Source organism: Apostichopus japonicus, chromosome 21 (assembly GCF_037975245.1).
Source record: "Apostichopus japonicus isolate 1M-3 chromosome 21, ASM3797524v1, whole genome shotgun sequence".
In the NCBI taxonomy this organism is placed as follows: domain Eukaryota; kingdom Metazoa; phylum Echinodermata; class Holothuroidea; order Aspidochirotida; family Stichopodidae; genus Apostichopus; species Apostichopus japonicus.
In genome coordinates, this window is record NC_092581.1 from 19,638,014 (window position 1) to 19,654,128 (window position 16,115).

A 16,115-nucleotide genomic window follows, 5' to 3' on the forward strand; every position below is an offset into this window, starting at 1 on the left:
AAAGAAGTTGATAATATATAAGAAAGAAATACGCCAGTCCGATTCAGTCAGTCTAAACGACAGAACCGAACAAAACATCTTCTTCATACGTAGACTGACATCTGTAGGTCTCAACCATAGTCGTGATACAACAACGTACGGTATACTCTCAATATGACTTGGTCGAGCTCTCAAGTTACTTGCTTATTAATGATGTTGACCTCGCAAAATATTCCCATCAGTCTGAACTATGTACCTTATACCATTACAAATCTCCATGGTAATATCGTGTGGAGAAATGAACAAAAAACCAACAACTCTACTATCCTGCTAGAGAGAATTTATCATTAATTGAAGAAAAATGTTTACTACAGCGACAACCAATTTTGTACTTACCTGCGAAAGCAATTAGGCAGGTTGCAAGCTTTTCCATGATTTTGATTCTCTAAATAACCCTATTAACACCAGTAGAAGAGTTCGATTTACCCTTCTTATGGAAGGTGTTGTGTACTCTTTGTGTGAACCGCCTGGATTATAACGCCGCAGCTTAGAGAGGAAACCGCATCTATGGAGCTCAGTAATTACAATGAGTAAAGCCTTCTTCTTGCTTGCAGCAGTCAGTTATAGCTATGAGATAAAAAAGAAAACCGCGGCTATCTATGTACGGCTGCCTTTAATGACCATTACTATAGCTACTCAATTGCTGTCTCTTACGTTGTTTTCTGTATATTAACAAAAGATGAAGTATGCAATAAAATGAATTATATTTTTCTAAATGAAAAAGGACAAAAGTTTTCACCAGGTGAAACTTATATGCCCTTTTGTAGTTGTTTTGCGCTTAACTTAAAGGAGAAGTAAGAAAATCAGCCATCATTGTAAATTATCCGATCATTGATAGAGATCATTGTAATGAACAACGCCCCCAACAAGGAAAGAATTTTCATAACGGTATAGTTCAAGTCAAACATCCTTTTCGGTATGTTAAAAAGGAACATAATCTAAGTATTCTGGTGAAATCTGCATTCAATTCCTATGTACTGTTTTTGAGATATTGACAGTTGGAGTTTTCTGATATTATACCAACTGTGAACTCGAAGTAAACAGGTGTGATCTCATTGTTACACACTGACAAATAATGGTTTGTTTTTCTTTGTAAGGTACGTCCAAATTTGGATGCATGTGAAAATACCACATGCCATTAGTATTTGATAAACTTCATAAACTTGCCCCTTTAGGCAAACTAGTAACACTATATCCAATCCAAGGTCAAAACGATAGACCGAAAAATGTGAGGTTATTTGATAGTGGGTATAGGTTTAATAAAATCGACGATCAAACGCAAAAAAAATATTGTGGCCTAATAAACTTATAATGTTACTTCTTAAAAGGTAAAACACAGGGCTACAAATTGACAAGTCTTAAGGGCATTATGCGTAGTAAACGTAGGCAAGGCGGTATCGGTTTACACTGTACATACCAATGAGTGGTGCTATTCAAACTTTAAAATATATGAATGTTTCTTGAACATTAAAACCGAACTTGCAGTAGGTGATGAACTATATAGCCTATAGATGGAAATATAGGATAATGTTACAGTAACATATTTATATCCCAATTTTTAGGGCTGCCCCATCCCTCTTCCTTCATGAAGCGTTTAAGGAAAGTGTAGTGCCCCAGAAGGGTATTCTAAGCACAATGATCCACTCAAACGATCTTCACCAAGTTTCAGTCGGAGACGCTGCATTTACAGTGACTGACAGCCTGCATGATATGTGACGGTAATATAGCATGATACTGTACCGTATATAATCAAGTGCACAAACTTCAGTTGAAAATACAATACTCACAAAACCATTAGGTCAGTATAAACATGGTTGCCTCACGTAGGAACAACAGTGTTTATCCCGCTGAAAATAGGCACCGGACTCAATCAGAGCGAAATGACTGGCATAAACAAAACAAACTTGTAACAGGATGATTAGGCCTATACATCAGATACATATCAGAAACAATCATTACGATAGGCAAAAGATAATCTAAAACGCAGAGACATTGGTCTATGTCTCGCTAAACTGGTCAACAAAGTCTCTAACACAGTTTCTTGCAAGGCTAGAACTTCCTTTTTAAAAACACAAATCTGTCCTTATTCACTGAAGTGTGTAATTTTATTCTTTGCAGCTATATATTGTGACGTCTTCTAAATGGGCAGATTGTTTACTTAACACCTCAATGATATAAACCTTTTCGGCTACGGTTAAGCATCTAACCCATGGAAGTATTACCTAACAAGTAGCAGAAATGATTAGTTCTGGTGGGACGGGTAAAGATAGAGCGGAGAGCGGGGAGAGGTGGTGGAAGGATTCCTTTATGTGAAACAGCAATCAGCCACCCCCCACCGCCAACGCCACTGTTAGACGGAATATTATACACAAAATCCTCGTGTAAATACCAAAATATATAACATGAATAAGCGGTAAAACTTAAACAGTCGAAATGTCTCAACAGCAATACATATAGCACCATTGTGTATCTAAGCACCCTCAATTTAACCAAAATTTCTCAAAGTGGTGGTGACGCCCCTCCCCTGGACCACTTCAAATCTTTACCCTCTCCAGTCGGTATAAAAAGTGGTCTACCCCTACTATAAGAGCTTCACATATTTGTAGTCTAACCTTACAATGGCAGCTGAAGATGAGTGACAGAATATAGAAGTCTTCAAACTGCTATAGATAATAAGCCAAAGTTCTAATTATGGAAGAGTAGAACTCATTATGAGAATAAGGGAACGTGGTCGGCATTACGGCTTAGCAATCGGGAGGTTCGGGGATTCGAACCCTGGCCGGGTCATAGTATTGTGGGTTTTCATCCAAGAGCAATCTACGGTTTTCCCGTCCGAAACGACTTTCTAAATTGAAAAGATTGCAAATTTGAGTTAAAATATTGAATTGGAAGCCACCCGACGTGAAAGTTGTAATCCATAAGCCGGCTTCTCATACATAAATATAATTATTATTATTTTTTGAAACAGGACTTTACCTGCCGCAAACGAATGCCAGTAAGACCGGTTTATTTGTTGGTTAGTAAGTAAAACTATCCCCCTTTTTACCTATTGGAGTGCCAACAGTTAACACTCTCCAAATGGGACAAACTAAAACGAATGACAGCGAATGACCGAATGACAATTGACTTTGTACAGGGTTAATTATCATTTGCGAATGACAGCGAACGACAGCGAATGACAGCGAATGACAACGAAGGACAGACAGTGTTGCGTGGAGATAGAATGATTAACGGAGTGGAGTAAATGCGGTTGTTGGTTTTCTGCGCAAAAATGATTTGAGGAAAATCGCATGTTACGTGGTTGCAGGGTTTTGGTGTAATTTACGGATAGAAACCACAGGGGAAGTTTGTGTGTGAAAATGCGCTTGAGTGCTGTGCTTTTTACCTCTGTAGATTTATATAGAAATATATCTGAAGCCGTTTCAAGATTATAGTATTGTTAGTTTCTAACAATTAATATCGGAAAAATGACGTTTAATTTTTTTTTTAAATCAGACTTACAATTTCGCTTACTATAAGGTGCGTTTATTATCTTGTCCGTACTTTACTAGATCTAGATACCCACGAAATCTGAACTGTGATATCCGGTTGAAGCAAATGTCTGTGCTGTCGCACAGACATTTTTTAGTGTGTACAACATATTGTCATTCGTTATGTGTAACGCAATTGTCATTCGTTTTAGTAACACCCCTCCAAATACGCGGTTTTCTGCGTTTTTGGTCCAAACACCTAAAATGAAATGTTCCTTTAAAACTTAAGGCATAAGGAGAAGGCCCTCACATAGAAATAAATCTGCTAATAAATAGGCCTTATTGTGAATCAGGTCCCTCTTCTCAGAGATCTTCATACCCAATTGTAGCTCCCTCGTATATACACTTAGGTCACTTCATTCACACACTATTTCATAAGTCTTGTAAGGTGCATGTGACAGGGCAATCCCCAGATTAGAAAATGACATATTTTGCAAAGTGATGTCATAACATATAGAGTCTGTTTTGGATTAGTCACGCTTGTAATCATATACAGTATACAGTAAGTGTAGGAGTGGTGCACAACTGAAGGTTACAGATGATTTACTGCAGTGCGGTCAATGTAAATTAGTGTGTGTACCAAAACAGCGAAAGAACAACGTAGACACAGGAACTAAGTTGGTGTTGTGTCTTTCTTTTACTCAGGATCCTAATATTGGTCAAGAAAGGACAAAATCAAGATGTCTTTCCTTAAGAAGCCATCAGAAAAAGGTGAGATCTTAAAATGCGTTCCAAACTTTATTTGTTGGCATTAGTTGATTGCGGCCCCTAGTAGGCATAGTACTCGTATTAAGTCGTACTACATAGTACTACTCACTCCTAAAAGGGTAAGTTAGCCCTAGGCTAACGTTAGGCCTATTTCCTAAGGTAAGCTAGGAGTAGCATAACAGAAATTCCTTTTCTTTCAAACCCCAAACTGCTTAAAACTGGAGAGTAGGCTCACAACCAAGGCATCCTGACATCAGCCACGGTCTAGTAGGAGCCTTACAAGTTGCAGACTTTGCAATACCACAGTCCTAATTCAATTAGGCTAAATGATTGCTATTTCCATTATAATCTCAGAGAATCAGAAAGAAATGTGCATACATCATTATACCATTACCAGGCAGAGCAAGAAATCATGTGGATGAAATTCCTATTACTACAATAAGAGGAAAACCAAAGTACAGCTCCATATAGCCTAGCCTAGATTAGTTAAATATTTAGAGGATGCATACTGCCACATCTACGAATTACCTGATGATTCATTCATTTCATAAACAAAGACCATTTTGCAGTTATTTGGTATGATTTTCATAGATACTGGTAAGAACAAGATTAACACAAATGAAATGAATTTCATCCTCCATTAGAAATGATGAGGAAGACGGACAAAGAATTAAAAAAGACTCAGCGAGGGTTGACAAGGGACCAGGCAAGACTAGAGAAAGAGGAGAAGAGATTGGTAAGTGGATGGATAAGCTTCTTAGTGTCAATCCCTTAAATTGAAAGGAAATAAAAAACTTGATGATACGTCTAAAGGTATCATCTTAGCCAGTCAAAACCACGTAGGCATGGTGGTTGTAAACTAGCCTATGCAGTAAAGGGTTGTGAAACCTTTAAATGATTCTGCCTTCTTGTTTCTCTCTTCTCTCTCATTTTTTGTTTATTTAAATTATTTTTCATATTGTCATATTTGTTTGTTTCTCCTACTTAAGTAAAAAGAAAGCTTGTGCTTGTAACCTTTCCTGAGCTGCTTCTGAGTTCCACATAAGTCTATGGTATCTATCTTATACTCATTGACTGTTATTATAATTGATCAGTTTGGAATATGTGTTAGAAACTCAAACTCAACTTAAACCGTCATGAAGGTATCTTGAAAACTCTTTGCAAACTAAATATACAAAAAACTTGAGGCAATACTGATGTTTTAAAAAGTGATAGTGTGTTTGCACTTGGATAGGAAAGACAAAACTATAGATACTGCTGTCTGCTATTGTGGTTGCAAGCCAAACACTCATTATCTTGTTCCTAACCTTAGAGTAATATAAAAAACAATGATTTATCTTACATTGTGAACCAGGGTTCTCGTACTTGTTGGTGACATAGACAGTGTTGTAGTTGTACCATCTATGGCCTTACCCATTGCTTGGGCTGCTCGAAATACAGCAAGTTCCCATGAGTTATTAAACTGCTGTACTACTACAATCACTTTTGTTTCTTTTCAGGAAATGGAGATTAAAAAAGCAGCCAAGCAAAACAACAAACAAGTGAGTCCTATTTGCAATTTTTAGCTATGTAATATCTATAAGTGAATAATACTGATATTTGTGTATATTTTTAAAATGAAAGGTATGTTACTTGCTTAAACTTGATCAAGTTTCTTTAGCTCTCTTATCCTGTAGAGGGAAAATTCAAGGAGCTAAGGAAAATATTTCAAAGTTGTTACAGTTTTTGCTGGTACTCACATCCATAAATGGGAATAAGTCGAACCTGTTAACCTTTGAAACTTATACTAACTTATACTATATACTTATACTTACTTATACTAACTTATACTAAGTATGGTATTGTAACTGTAGCACGTTTATCTCTTATGTGTTTGTGCCAATTTTTACTGTAGTTGTACTCAAAATATCAATCAACCTAATAATTCTATAACTAGATTAGTGATCACATATCCAGTGTTATACAGCAATGAATAATTATCTGGGATCGCAAGCAAAATGTTATACAAAGTGGGTAAGTTGCTATATAAATGCTCAGATGTTTTGCAGTATTTATACACAGGGACAATAGTAGTAGAGAAATTGAGAATCTTCAAACCTGTCACACAAATTATGAATACCAAATTATATCTTGAATGTACAGTTTACTGAATGGTAGGATGTCAAATTGGGATATTCCATCATAGGGATGATCCAGATTTGACTGTACTCACTACAACTACTCTACTCTACAACTGTTTCTTCCTTCTGTCCTGCTGTAACCCAAATGTGCTAACATTATCATAACTACATTGTACGACTTTAAACTTCACAGCTAGCGACTTCATACGCAAAACAACTTGTCAACGTCAGAAAGCAGAAAACTAGGCTAATGGGGGCCAATGCCACAGTGTCATCTGTCAGTACACAGGCTAAGGTGAGGTCAAACTACCTTAATTTTCATGGAGAAATCAAGATATAGTTGCACTTTTTTTAAACAAAAACAGGTAAAATAGCTCTGTTTACTAATTTAGAAATTAAACAAATGTATGTATCATAGAGGATGGACATAAAAAGCTAAGTAGATTGAGACCAGTTGAGATTTTCAAGAAGCAAAGCATACATTTGCATGGACAACATAGTTGTAGTTGACTATGTTAAACTTTCTTTAGACACTTAGAGAATAAAGAACAGTAGCAACCACTGTGAACATGAATTGAGTAATATTGAGATAATTATTTTAATTGGAGGAGTTTGTACTGTACTGGGAAGTGCCGAATAATTTGTTATTGATAAAATTTTAAGTGAGTTTTATTACACAGCACACTACCCTGCAACATTGAACCAAGTATTAAACATATGGACTACTATACATTGGAGTGCATGTAAAAATTTGAGTTCAGCGGGATCGAGCAATGATTTTCCATCTGTCCCCTTTTCGGCTTTTCGGCCAATACAAGTCAAAGAAAACAGGTCTTGAAATTCTTTACGTTCAGATAGAGATTAATAGCCTCTATAGTACGGTACGGTAGTTATTTAACATTTTGAAACCAGATATAAAGTATTTTGGAATTACATAAAATTTGCCTGATATATCTTATAGATGTTACAAGGTAGTGGAGATTTTGTGTGGGATCTTTACAACTGTTTCTTCTGTGCTACAAGAGTATTAAAGAAGTACTGTAAAGTGATAATATTGTTCTGTTTGCTTTCTCTAACAGTCCATGCAATCCACAAAAGCTACAGCAACTGCCATGGCTAATACAACAAAGGTAAGAAAACCAGCAAAGAAAGCTTTTGGTATAATTGCATCACAAATAAAACATATTTTCTTCATTCTAGACTAAAAACTTTCTGTATTTTTGTTATGATTATTTTTGGGGTGTGTGACAAGTTAATGATTCCAATGACCAAGGGTAACAACTCTTGTAAAGTTGTGAGAGAAGGTCTTGGCTTTGATACACAACTTTCTGGTTCAACTTAAACTTTTAATTTGAACAAAGTTATGGGAATTGTTGTTATCTCAGAAATGGTTGGTAGGAATTGAATGCAAGTTTCAATCAGTATGCTTAGAATCTGTTCCTCTTTCATATAAGTCCTCTGGCCTGTTCTTTAAACACTTATTGCTCAGAGACAATGTATTATCGTACTTTCTTAATGCTGCTCAGAGAAAGCATGTTATCAGACAAGCCTGTATTTTAGAGAACTTTTCTCTCAGACTAAGTTAGTGAGCTGTTCAGAGTAAGCATATTTCGACCAGACTTTATGCTGTGCTGTGTAGAAAAAGCATATGATCAGACTAAAGATGAAAAGAAATTATTTGAAGTTGTAACTGTAGAGATGAACTTTGGCAGTTTGCCAATCCAGCTAGATGTAGCTATGCATTGATGATGGGGTATGGGGGAGAGGGGTGCAGTGTAACCTTATGGTTTATACATGAGCAAAACAGGAGTTAGCAGTTAAAAGACAGAACAGTCGTATGGAGTTAAATAGGTTCCAGTTGTGCTGGTTTACACCATGACTCTCTGTAGATTTACATTACAAACTCTGTAATTCTGAAGCAGAATCTTTTATACATCAAGTAAATTTGATAAGTTTCATAAAGATAGAGAAGCCAAGGGCTTTATATATATATATATATATGTATATATATATATATATATAAGAAATGAATAACACACCAGTAGAATCACTGTGGTCAAGTGGTACAGGCTTAGGTTCGTGACACGAAGATCCGGGGTTTGATTCCTACCTTCGCCTGATGAGTCCCAAAAGGACGAAACCGGTTGTGAAGTGGAATTTTTCTGGTGTGTTTTTCTTTATTGAATTACTATATATATATATATATATATATATATATATATTAGGAGTTGTGAATTTAAAAAAAACTTGTAGATTGCCAGTCAGATTATCAAGGAATTAAAATATGCGCAAAGTCGAAAGTGTCGCGACCTAGCAAGCTGTTTTTGCATATTATTAGATATTAGCTAAAGAGAATATATTGTACAATGAACTCACAGATGAAGCTGTTTCATTACAAATATAGAAAACCAAAATATCGTTTCCCACAGATCCTCCAGAATGACTAATTTAGTTTTCTGTAAGAATGCAATTTTGAACAAATCCACCTAGATACAAATCCTCCTAGAGATTTCCCAGAGTTGTCAGCTTATAATGGTAATTTTTTCCTGACACAGGCGATGGCGTCGATGAACAAAGTAATGAAACCCGAGAAATTAATGGACGATATGAGACGGTTTGAAATGGAATCTGAGAAGATGAACATGAAGGAAGAAATGAGTAAGTCTTAGCGCCGATTACATTTAAGACAGATTAGTTATTCGATCAGATATGATGTCAGACGGATTAGTTATTCAATCCAATTTGATGTAAGACGGATTAGTTATGCAATTTGATGTAAGACGGATTAGTTATTCAATCCAATTCAATTTTAGACGGATTAGTTATTTGATCCAAGTCGATGTAAGACGATAAGTTATTCGATGTCAGATCAATGGATAAGTTAGTCTATCCGATTAGATGCCAAAAGGATTAGTTATTGCATTCGATTTCAGACGGATTAGTTATTCTATTTCTAACAGGTTAGTTATTCGATTCGATTCCAGATGGATTAGTTATTCGATTCGATTTCAAACGAATTAGTTATCCGATTTGATTTCAGACGGATTAGTTATTCGATCCAATTTGATTTCAGATGGATTAGTTATTTGATATGTGGCAAATATTCCAAGTTAGTGGCTTCACAGGTGGGGACAGTAGTGCACCAGGATCACCTGCCATATGTTACAATAAAAACATCTGTTTAAAGGACTTGTCACAATGTAAAGAGAAGAAATCAAAAGAATAGATCGAAGATTAGACACAAAATCAGTTTAAATGAAGATAGAAAGGCGACACCATTGTTACTGGTCCTATTTGATAGAGACAACTATGTTGAAGAAATTACCCAAATAGCTAAGAAAAGTCTTATTCCATTTTGGGGCACAAATGTAATGTAACTTCACAGAAAAAGGTGAAGACTTGATCAAGTCTAAACATGACATCATGGAGCCACATGTGCTTCAACTTGTTAAGTGTTTCTATATTCTGTTATGTGCAATGTTTATTTTATTGTTATGTAGACAGGTTTTGCAAATGCTGAAAGTAAAAACTTTGAAGTTCTTAACAAGGCCTTATTATTGCATTGGTTTCAGTGTCAACACTTTTAACATTCTACTTCGAAAATACTGTATGGAAGAAACAGAGAGAAAATAATAGGTTTCAGATGCTAGTGGCACTATTCCATCATAGATTTACAAAATGACAGTTTCCAGAAACAATTTTTTAACTAGGATATCTCCCAAATGAGACAAGATTTTTCTTAGCTGTTTAGGAAGTTGTTCTTCACAAAGATCTCTGTCATATAGTTTAATAAACCAAATGTCTTGAAGAGGTTTGTATTTCCTTCAATGTGATGTGCTGGATCTGCATTGCGATATTTCCGTCATGGCAATAAATGTTGAGATAGTCATCCACAGTGTTATATTTGTTGTATAACAAGTATACAGCATTGTCATCTTTACTGTCAGCTCCGTGAAGGCTAAATGGGCATTTCAGAGTATTTTATAACGATGCTAGCTAACATGTAATGTATCGAACTTATCATTTTTATCAGTGACAGACACCTTGGATGATATGTTAGCAGAGTCCGGAGACGAGGAAGAACAAGACGCAATCATGAACCAAGTACTTGATGAAATTGGTGTGGAAATAAGTGGAAAGGTAAAGTTAATTCATCAAATTTCCATAATGGCGAAGTTTACTAAGGCAGTTTCATGTAAAACCAATGTGCAATAAGTATTAGCTGGTGACATAAGTGTTGTCATGGTGACTAACTGTTGGTTACAGACGTGTCTGCAGAGATTTTGGATGAGAAGTGCATCGTGAATTAATTCAGTGTTAGCAAGTTTGAGTGAAAAAATGGTTAGATGAATTGTGTACATGGTTGTAAAGAGATTACATGGTTTGGTACAGTTGGTGTCAGCATGGTGACAGAAGTGTCTGCAAAAGTTTTAGATTTGAAGAGCAATGTGAATTAATTCAGTGCTGGCATGTTTCATCAACCTCAAATATGGTTCAGCAAGTGTGTACTTGATGGTTTAGAAATCTACATGGTAAGGTGCTTCCAAGATGGAAAGGTATTCCAAGGTGCAGATAATGGCTACTTACTGGAAGCATAGTGTGGCAGAAGACAGCATTTAACAGGAATGCCTGTCTGCAGATCTAACAGAGGTTTGCTTACGTTGGTGTCATCATAGTTCAGTATGTGTCTGTGTCTGTGTGGTGTACAGTAGAATGTATTTTCATTGTGCATTTGTCATCAGAAAGGTCGATTGGGTTTTGACACAGTTGATAATAAGGGTGTTTCAATGATTGAAGAACTGGCAAATGTTGGTAATAGCTGAATTTCCTAGCGTAGAAATTTCTCATTGTGGTAAAGGTCACCCTAAGATAGTTGAAAAGCGGGTAGGTATTCAATTTGTGTTACTTTAAGGGATGTTCAATCTAAGATTGTAAAAATAAACTTGCTTCAGAGCATCTTATCTGTACAGATGACATATTATGTTTCTCACGGATTAACCCCCAGCTTTGTTTTCAAACAGAAGGTACTAGCGCTACTATAATTCAAAACAGATAAGTTGGTGATATTAAACTGTGTCGGTAGAGATGAACAGCCGGAGTTTATAAGAAAACATTCTGTTTGTTGGTCCTTTTATCTATGATACGTAATTTGTAAAAGAGGCAACCTTTGAAATTAGAGCCTCATGTCAACTTGTACATATAATACCGTATAGTGGTTTAATTACTAACGTCTATGGATTACCGTGGTGTGAATGTGTCCTTCTGAAGGACAAATGCAAGCTTAGTTATTTGACAGTAAGGTGAACATTTTGCGGATGTAAGAAGCAGACTTTGTTTGATTCCGCAGTAGAACTCATTTTCTAGCAAAGTTGCCTCCATGAGTACTCACCCTGATGGATTTTTACTCGCCCTGATAGATTTTTACTCATCCTGATGGATTTTTACTCGCCCTGAACGGATTTGTACTTACCCTGATTGTTTTGTACTCACCCTGATGGATTTGTACTTGCCCTGGTGGATTTGTACTGACGGTGATGGATTTGTACTGACGGTGATGGATTTGTACTGGCTGTGATGGATTTGTACTTGCCCTGATGGATTTGTACTCATCCTAATGGGTTTGCACTCATCCTAATGGATTTGTACTCACCCTGATGGAATTGTACTCACTCTAATGGATTTGTACTTGCCCTGATGGATTTGTACTCACCCTGATGGATTTGTACTCACCCTGATGGATTTGTACGTGCCCTGATGGATTTGTACGTGCCCTGATGGATTTGTACTTGTACTTGAGGCACTTTGGGATCTAGGATGGGTAATTTGTACTCACCCTGATGGATTTGTACTCACCCTGATGGATTTGTACTCACCCTGATGGATTTGTACTTGCCCTGATGGATTTGTACTTGTACTTGAGGCACTTTGGGATCTAGGATGGGTAATTTGTACTCACCCTGATGGATTTGTACTCACCCTGATGGATTTGTACTTGTACTTGAGGCACTTTGGATTCTAGGATGGGTAATTGTGCAAGATGAAGTACTTGCCGCATTCTTAGAGCCTTGTACTCCAACTGATACCTCAGGGAATCCTCCTTGTACTTGTACTAATGCTGTTGTACTCATACTATAAGTCAGGGCAAGATGAAGGGGAACAAAGCATTTAGTATGTACTCATCAAATCAACCCTTGTCCTGACTCACACCTTTTATAAACTGTATATGCTTTGTGTTACAATGTCTCTTGCAGTTATCTGAAGCCCCCTCTCCCCATGTACAGTATCTGCTGATTGTAATTGCTCCCTATAGTATCAATGAAAGTGCCTAAATCTTTTGTCTTCTTCATTAAAGTTTATCAATTTCTTTCATGGTATAATGTCTCCTGCAGTTATTGGAAGGCCCCAATGTCCATTTAGAATATTTTTTAGGGCAAATGGCATGGTATCTTTTGCTTGCTAACTGCAATGGTTGCCTAAAGTTTTAATTTTTCTCTTGTTTCAAAATGATACCAATGATTTGTTGGTATAATGTCCCCAGTCTGAATATTTTGAGGGCAAACAATGCAATATGTTTTGCCTGCTTGTTGCAATTACTCCTTCAAGTATCAATGAATAAGTTTGTATTTTTGGCAAATGTTTTTCCTGGTTTATCAATGATCTCTTGTTGTAATGTCTCTTGCAGTTATCAGAGGCTCCAGCTGCTCAATCGGGGTCTTTAGCGAGTTCCAGGACGAAAGTGACAGATGCGAAAGATGCAGAATTAGAAGCACAGCTGGCCAATCTCATGAGGAATTGACAAGGATGTGACAGATTAAACCAAAGAAACAATGAACGGTGATAACTAAAGAGAAAGCGTCGCAAGCAGCTGAGGGTTAACACAAACATCTTCAGCTTTATTCTCTCTTAAGAAATGAAGAGTAGCAGTTTTTATATCCTGACTAGTATCCATACAATCAAAAGTCGCAGCTTTGCCCAAAGAAAACAAAAGCTTTACAATGAAGTTTACTTTCTTAGGGAGGAAGTTGCAAACTTAAATGTTTCTTGAATATAGTTCAGGTCATAACTCACTTGAATATAGGCGAGTTCTTATCTCAGTTGAACCAAGATAATCCTATTAGGGTATATAAAGCCCTGTGTAGTATTTATAGAAAAAGAGGACTTTTATTACAAAATATTAACTGTTTATATCGGTGACTATTGAATCATTCATGACGGAAGTTTCCCTACATCCGTTCCCCCCCCCCCCCCTCTGCAAGTCGTTGGCTCTGTCGTCGTAAAAGTCAAGATAAATAATACCTGAAGGATGATGAAATTGAAAAACCCCAGATTTAAAAGTTTTCAGTACAAGAACTCATAAAGTAGATCAGAAAATGTTATGCTAATATCAGAGTTTATAGCTACCCAGACATGAATATATTTTCCAAAGGCACACTCAAAAGATTGACAAGAAAACATGACTAGAAAGCAAACAGCAAACCATAAAGGCTCAAACAATCTGATTACAAGGGTTTTGTACCTTTTTGTTTCAGACTGTTCTTTGAAGTTTAAAAAAAGTGCTGAAACGTTTTAAATTTAAATATTTCTACTAAATAACAACTGTATGTCCGGTTAACAACTGTGAGATTGTAAGTATAATTCTTTCATTATCATTTGGTTTACGCAACCTGTATCCAGTCGTTATTTTTAGCATCGCTGTCGTTCAGCAGAGGTTATCGTGACCTGACCATGCAGTGTTTTATAGCTGTGAAGGAATCGTCATTCCAAGAACTTTCCTCTGAATTTGTTGCGTTGTTAATAATTTTTAAAAGAAAAATACCAATCCAGTAGTTTTCGGAATTTAAAGCTGGCTTTTGTGTTGTGTCGCAACTCTTTATAATACTGACTAAGCCATGCAGTATTCACAAATAATAATAAGATACCCTTCATTTCTGACTAAGAGAAGTATGCGGTTACAACCGTTTGTATCGTTTCTATACAGAAAATTTGGTGTCCCACAGATTAATGTACTTGCTTTGTTTGCGATTGCAAACCGCTTTCCAGATTTCATCATTCCTGCTGTGAAACCCATGAGATTAAAGTTATAGATTATGATTTATGATGCTCCTTCTTCCTCTTGAAAGATGACCTTAGGCATAAAATTAATTTTGATATGTTTGGAGGCAGTTCTTATCTGTGTAGGTTTGATTTCTGTAGCTTTAATGTTTTAGAAAGACCCTGAGGTTTCATCAATTAAAACGACTGGACTATATAGTCTAATACATTGAATCATTAGGTCAGTTCCTCAGAAGTAACACAAAACCTTGATAGGAAATGCATAAAACTTCTATCCTCTCAAAATGACTTGTTAACAATGCGTTACATAAACCATGTTGTGGTTGAGTTATCAGTATTTATAAATGATCACTCCCAAACACTATCTACTTATTGTACTCCTATTGTACTGTTTTGGATTTTTAATAATTTTGGTGGACTTCTCATGAACTACTCTTGGGAATGTTGTGGTAGAAATAACAAAGAGCCTTTACTTGTTTAAGAGATATACCGTGAGTTTCTTGCATGTTGAAACAAATTTTAACTCAAGGCCTACATTTTTTTCTTTCTGTCTTTCTTAGATATACCTGAGTCTAATTTACATATGTCATGCGGGGCAGATGTTGTATTCATTAAAGTGGTAAGGTGAATAATCACATCATCACACATTTTAAGTTGCAAGGTGTTTTCATGGAAAATTTCAGTACTTTGCCTGGGGCATAGAGAGCCATGTCTGGACCCCAGGGGCAAAGATATCACAGGGCTCCCTTCTGGAAGTCTACATATTTACTTCCAAATTGAAAATGAGAATACTTTGTATTTTATCCCATATTTCTCTGGCCCCTTGATTGACCTGAGGCTAGAGACTTGACCCTTTCCCTTGACCCTCCCTCACCTTCCTAGCTGCTCGAGGGTGGCTTTGTAATTTTCCTTTCTGCTAAATGCAACCAATTGCTGTACATTGGTATCCATTGTTTCTTGTGCGTAAAATTCTATGAAACTCAGACAGGTATTTCAAATGAGTGAGTTATTGCCCTATCGTGAAATGATATGATTGATATGGCTAGTGTGCTTATAAATATATAAAATGTATATGTAAAAAAAAAAATGTTACCTTTCTCTTATATTTCAATGTGCACTTGTACAAATAGATGATGATTTCTTTTTAATACTCAAGAAAGTGAAGTATGTGTGTGTCTGTTTTTGTTATCATTCATTGTTTAATGTTCTCAAAAGTGGACAGTGGAAGGGGCTTTCAAAGGTATCGGGAGGGTGATGTAAAGACTGTGGATGAGGGGGTCGGTCATAGATGATGGGGGGGGGGTGGAGATTGTGGAGGAGGATATTTGTGTCCAATGTGGTCACACCCAACAAAGACATGAAAAAGCTGTTTGTCCTCTCTGATTTGTGTTTCTACCGACCTCACCCGCCTCTTTTTTACACCAACGTAATTTTTATTTTATTTTATACTCATTAAAATTCATAAAGCATTAAATCCATGATGAAAACATGAAAAGTCACCTGATAAGGTCTTTTAGGCAAATTCCTTTCTGGGCGGATGTATGCCTGGACTATGTTGCATCATATTTGATGTTAGGAACTTAAAGTTTCCGTGTGCTTGCTTTTTCCCTTTCATTTGAAAAGAAGATCAGAAAATTGTTACAAAAGGTTAAATCTGAAGAGATTT

The 16,115-nt window shown here is 36.4% G+C and overlaps 2 protein-coding genes across 4 annotated transcripts in view; one reads left to right on the forward strand and one right to left on the reverse strand.

The window, feature by feature from the left end:
• Positions 1-2,057, reverse strand: part of LOC139963121 (xaa-Pro aminopeptidase 1-like) — a 65,149-nt gene extending 63,092 nt beyond the window's left edge. For 2 of the 3 annotated variants that reach the window (XM_071963658.1, XM_071963654.1), the window contains exon 1: positions 376-606. In XM_071963658.1, coding sequence (XP_071819759.1) covers positions 376-412 — 37 coding nt within the window. In that variant the 5' untranslated portion in view covers positions 413-606. Of the gene's footprint in view, positions 1-375; positions 607-1,826 lie in introns of those variants that run through there. The other variant, XM_071963659.1, reaches the window with a different exon arrangement.
• Positions 1-15,616, forward strand: part of LOC139963123 (charged multivesicular body protein 2b-like) — a 67,063-nt gene extending 51,447 nt beyond the window's left edge. The window contains exons 2-9 of the mRNA XM_071963661.1: positions 4,215-4,280; positions 4,922-5,013; positions 5,777-5,818; positions 6,591-6,692; positions 7,477-7,527; positions 8,953-9,055; positions 10,431-10,537; positions 13,080-15,616. Of these exons, the coding sequence (XP_071819762.1) occupies positions 4,250-4,280; positions 4,922-5,013; positions 5,777-5,818; positions 6,591-6,692; positions 7,477-7,527; positions 8,953-9,055; positions 10,431-10,537; positions 13,080-13,193 (642 nt within the window). The 5' untranslated portion in view covers positions 4,215-4,249 and the 3' untranslated portion in view covers positions 13,194-15,616. The remainder of the gene's footprint in view (positions 1-4,214; positions 4,281-4,921; positions 5,014-5,776; positions 5,819-6,590; positions 6,693-7,476; positions 7,528-8,952; positions 9,056-10,430; positions 10,538-13,079) is intronic.
• Positions 15,617-16,115: the final 499 nt, after the last annotated feature.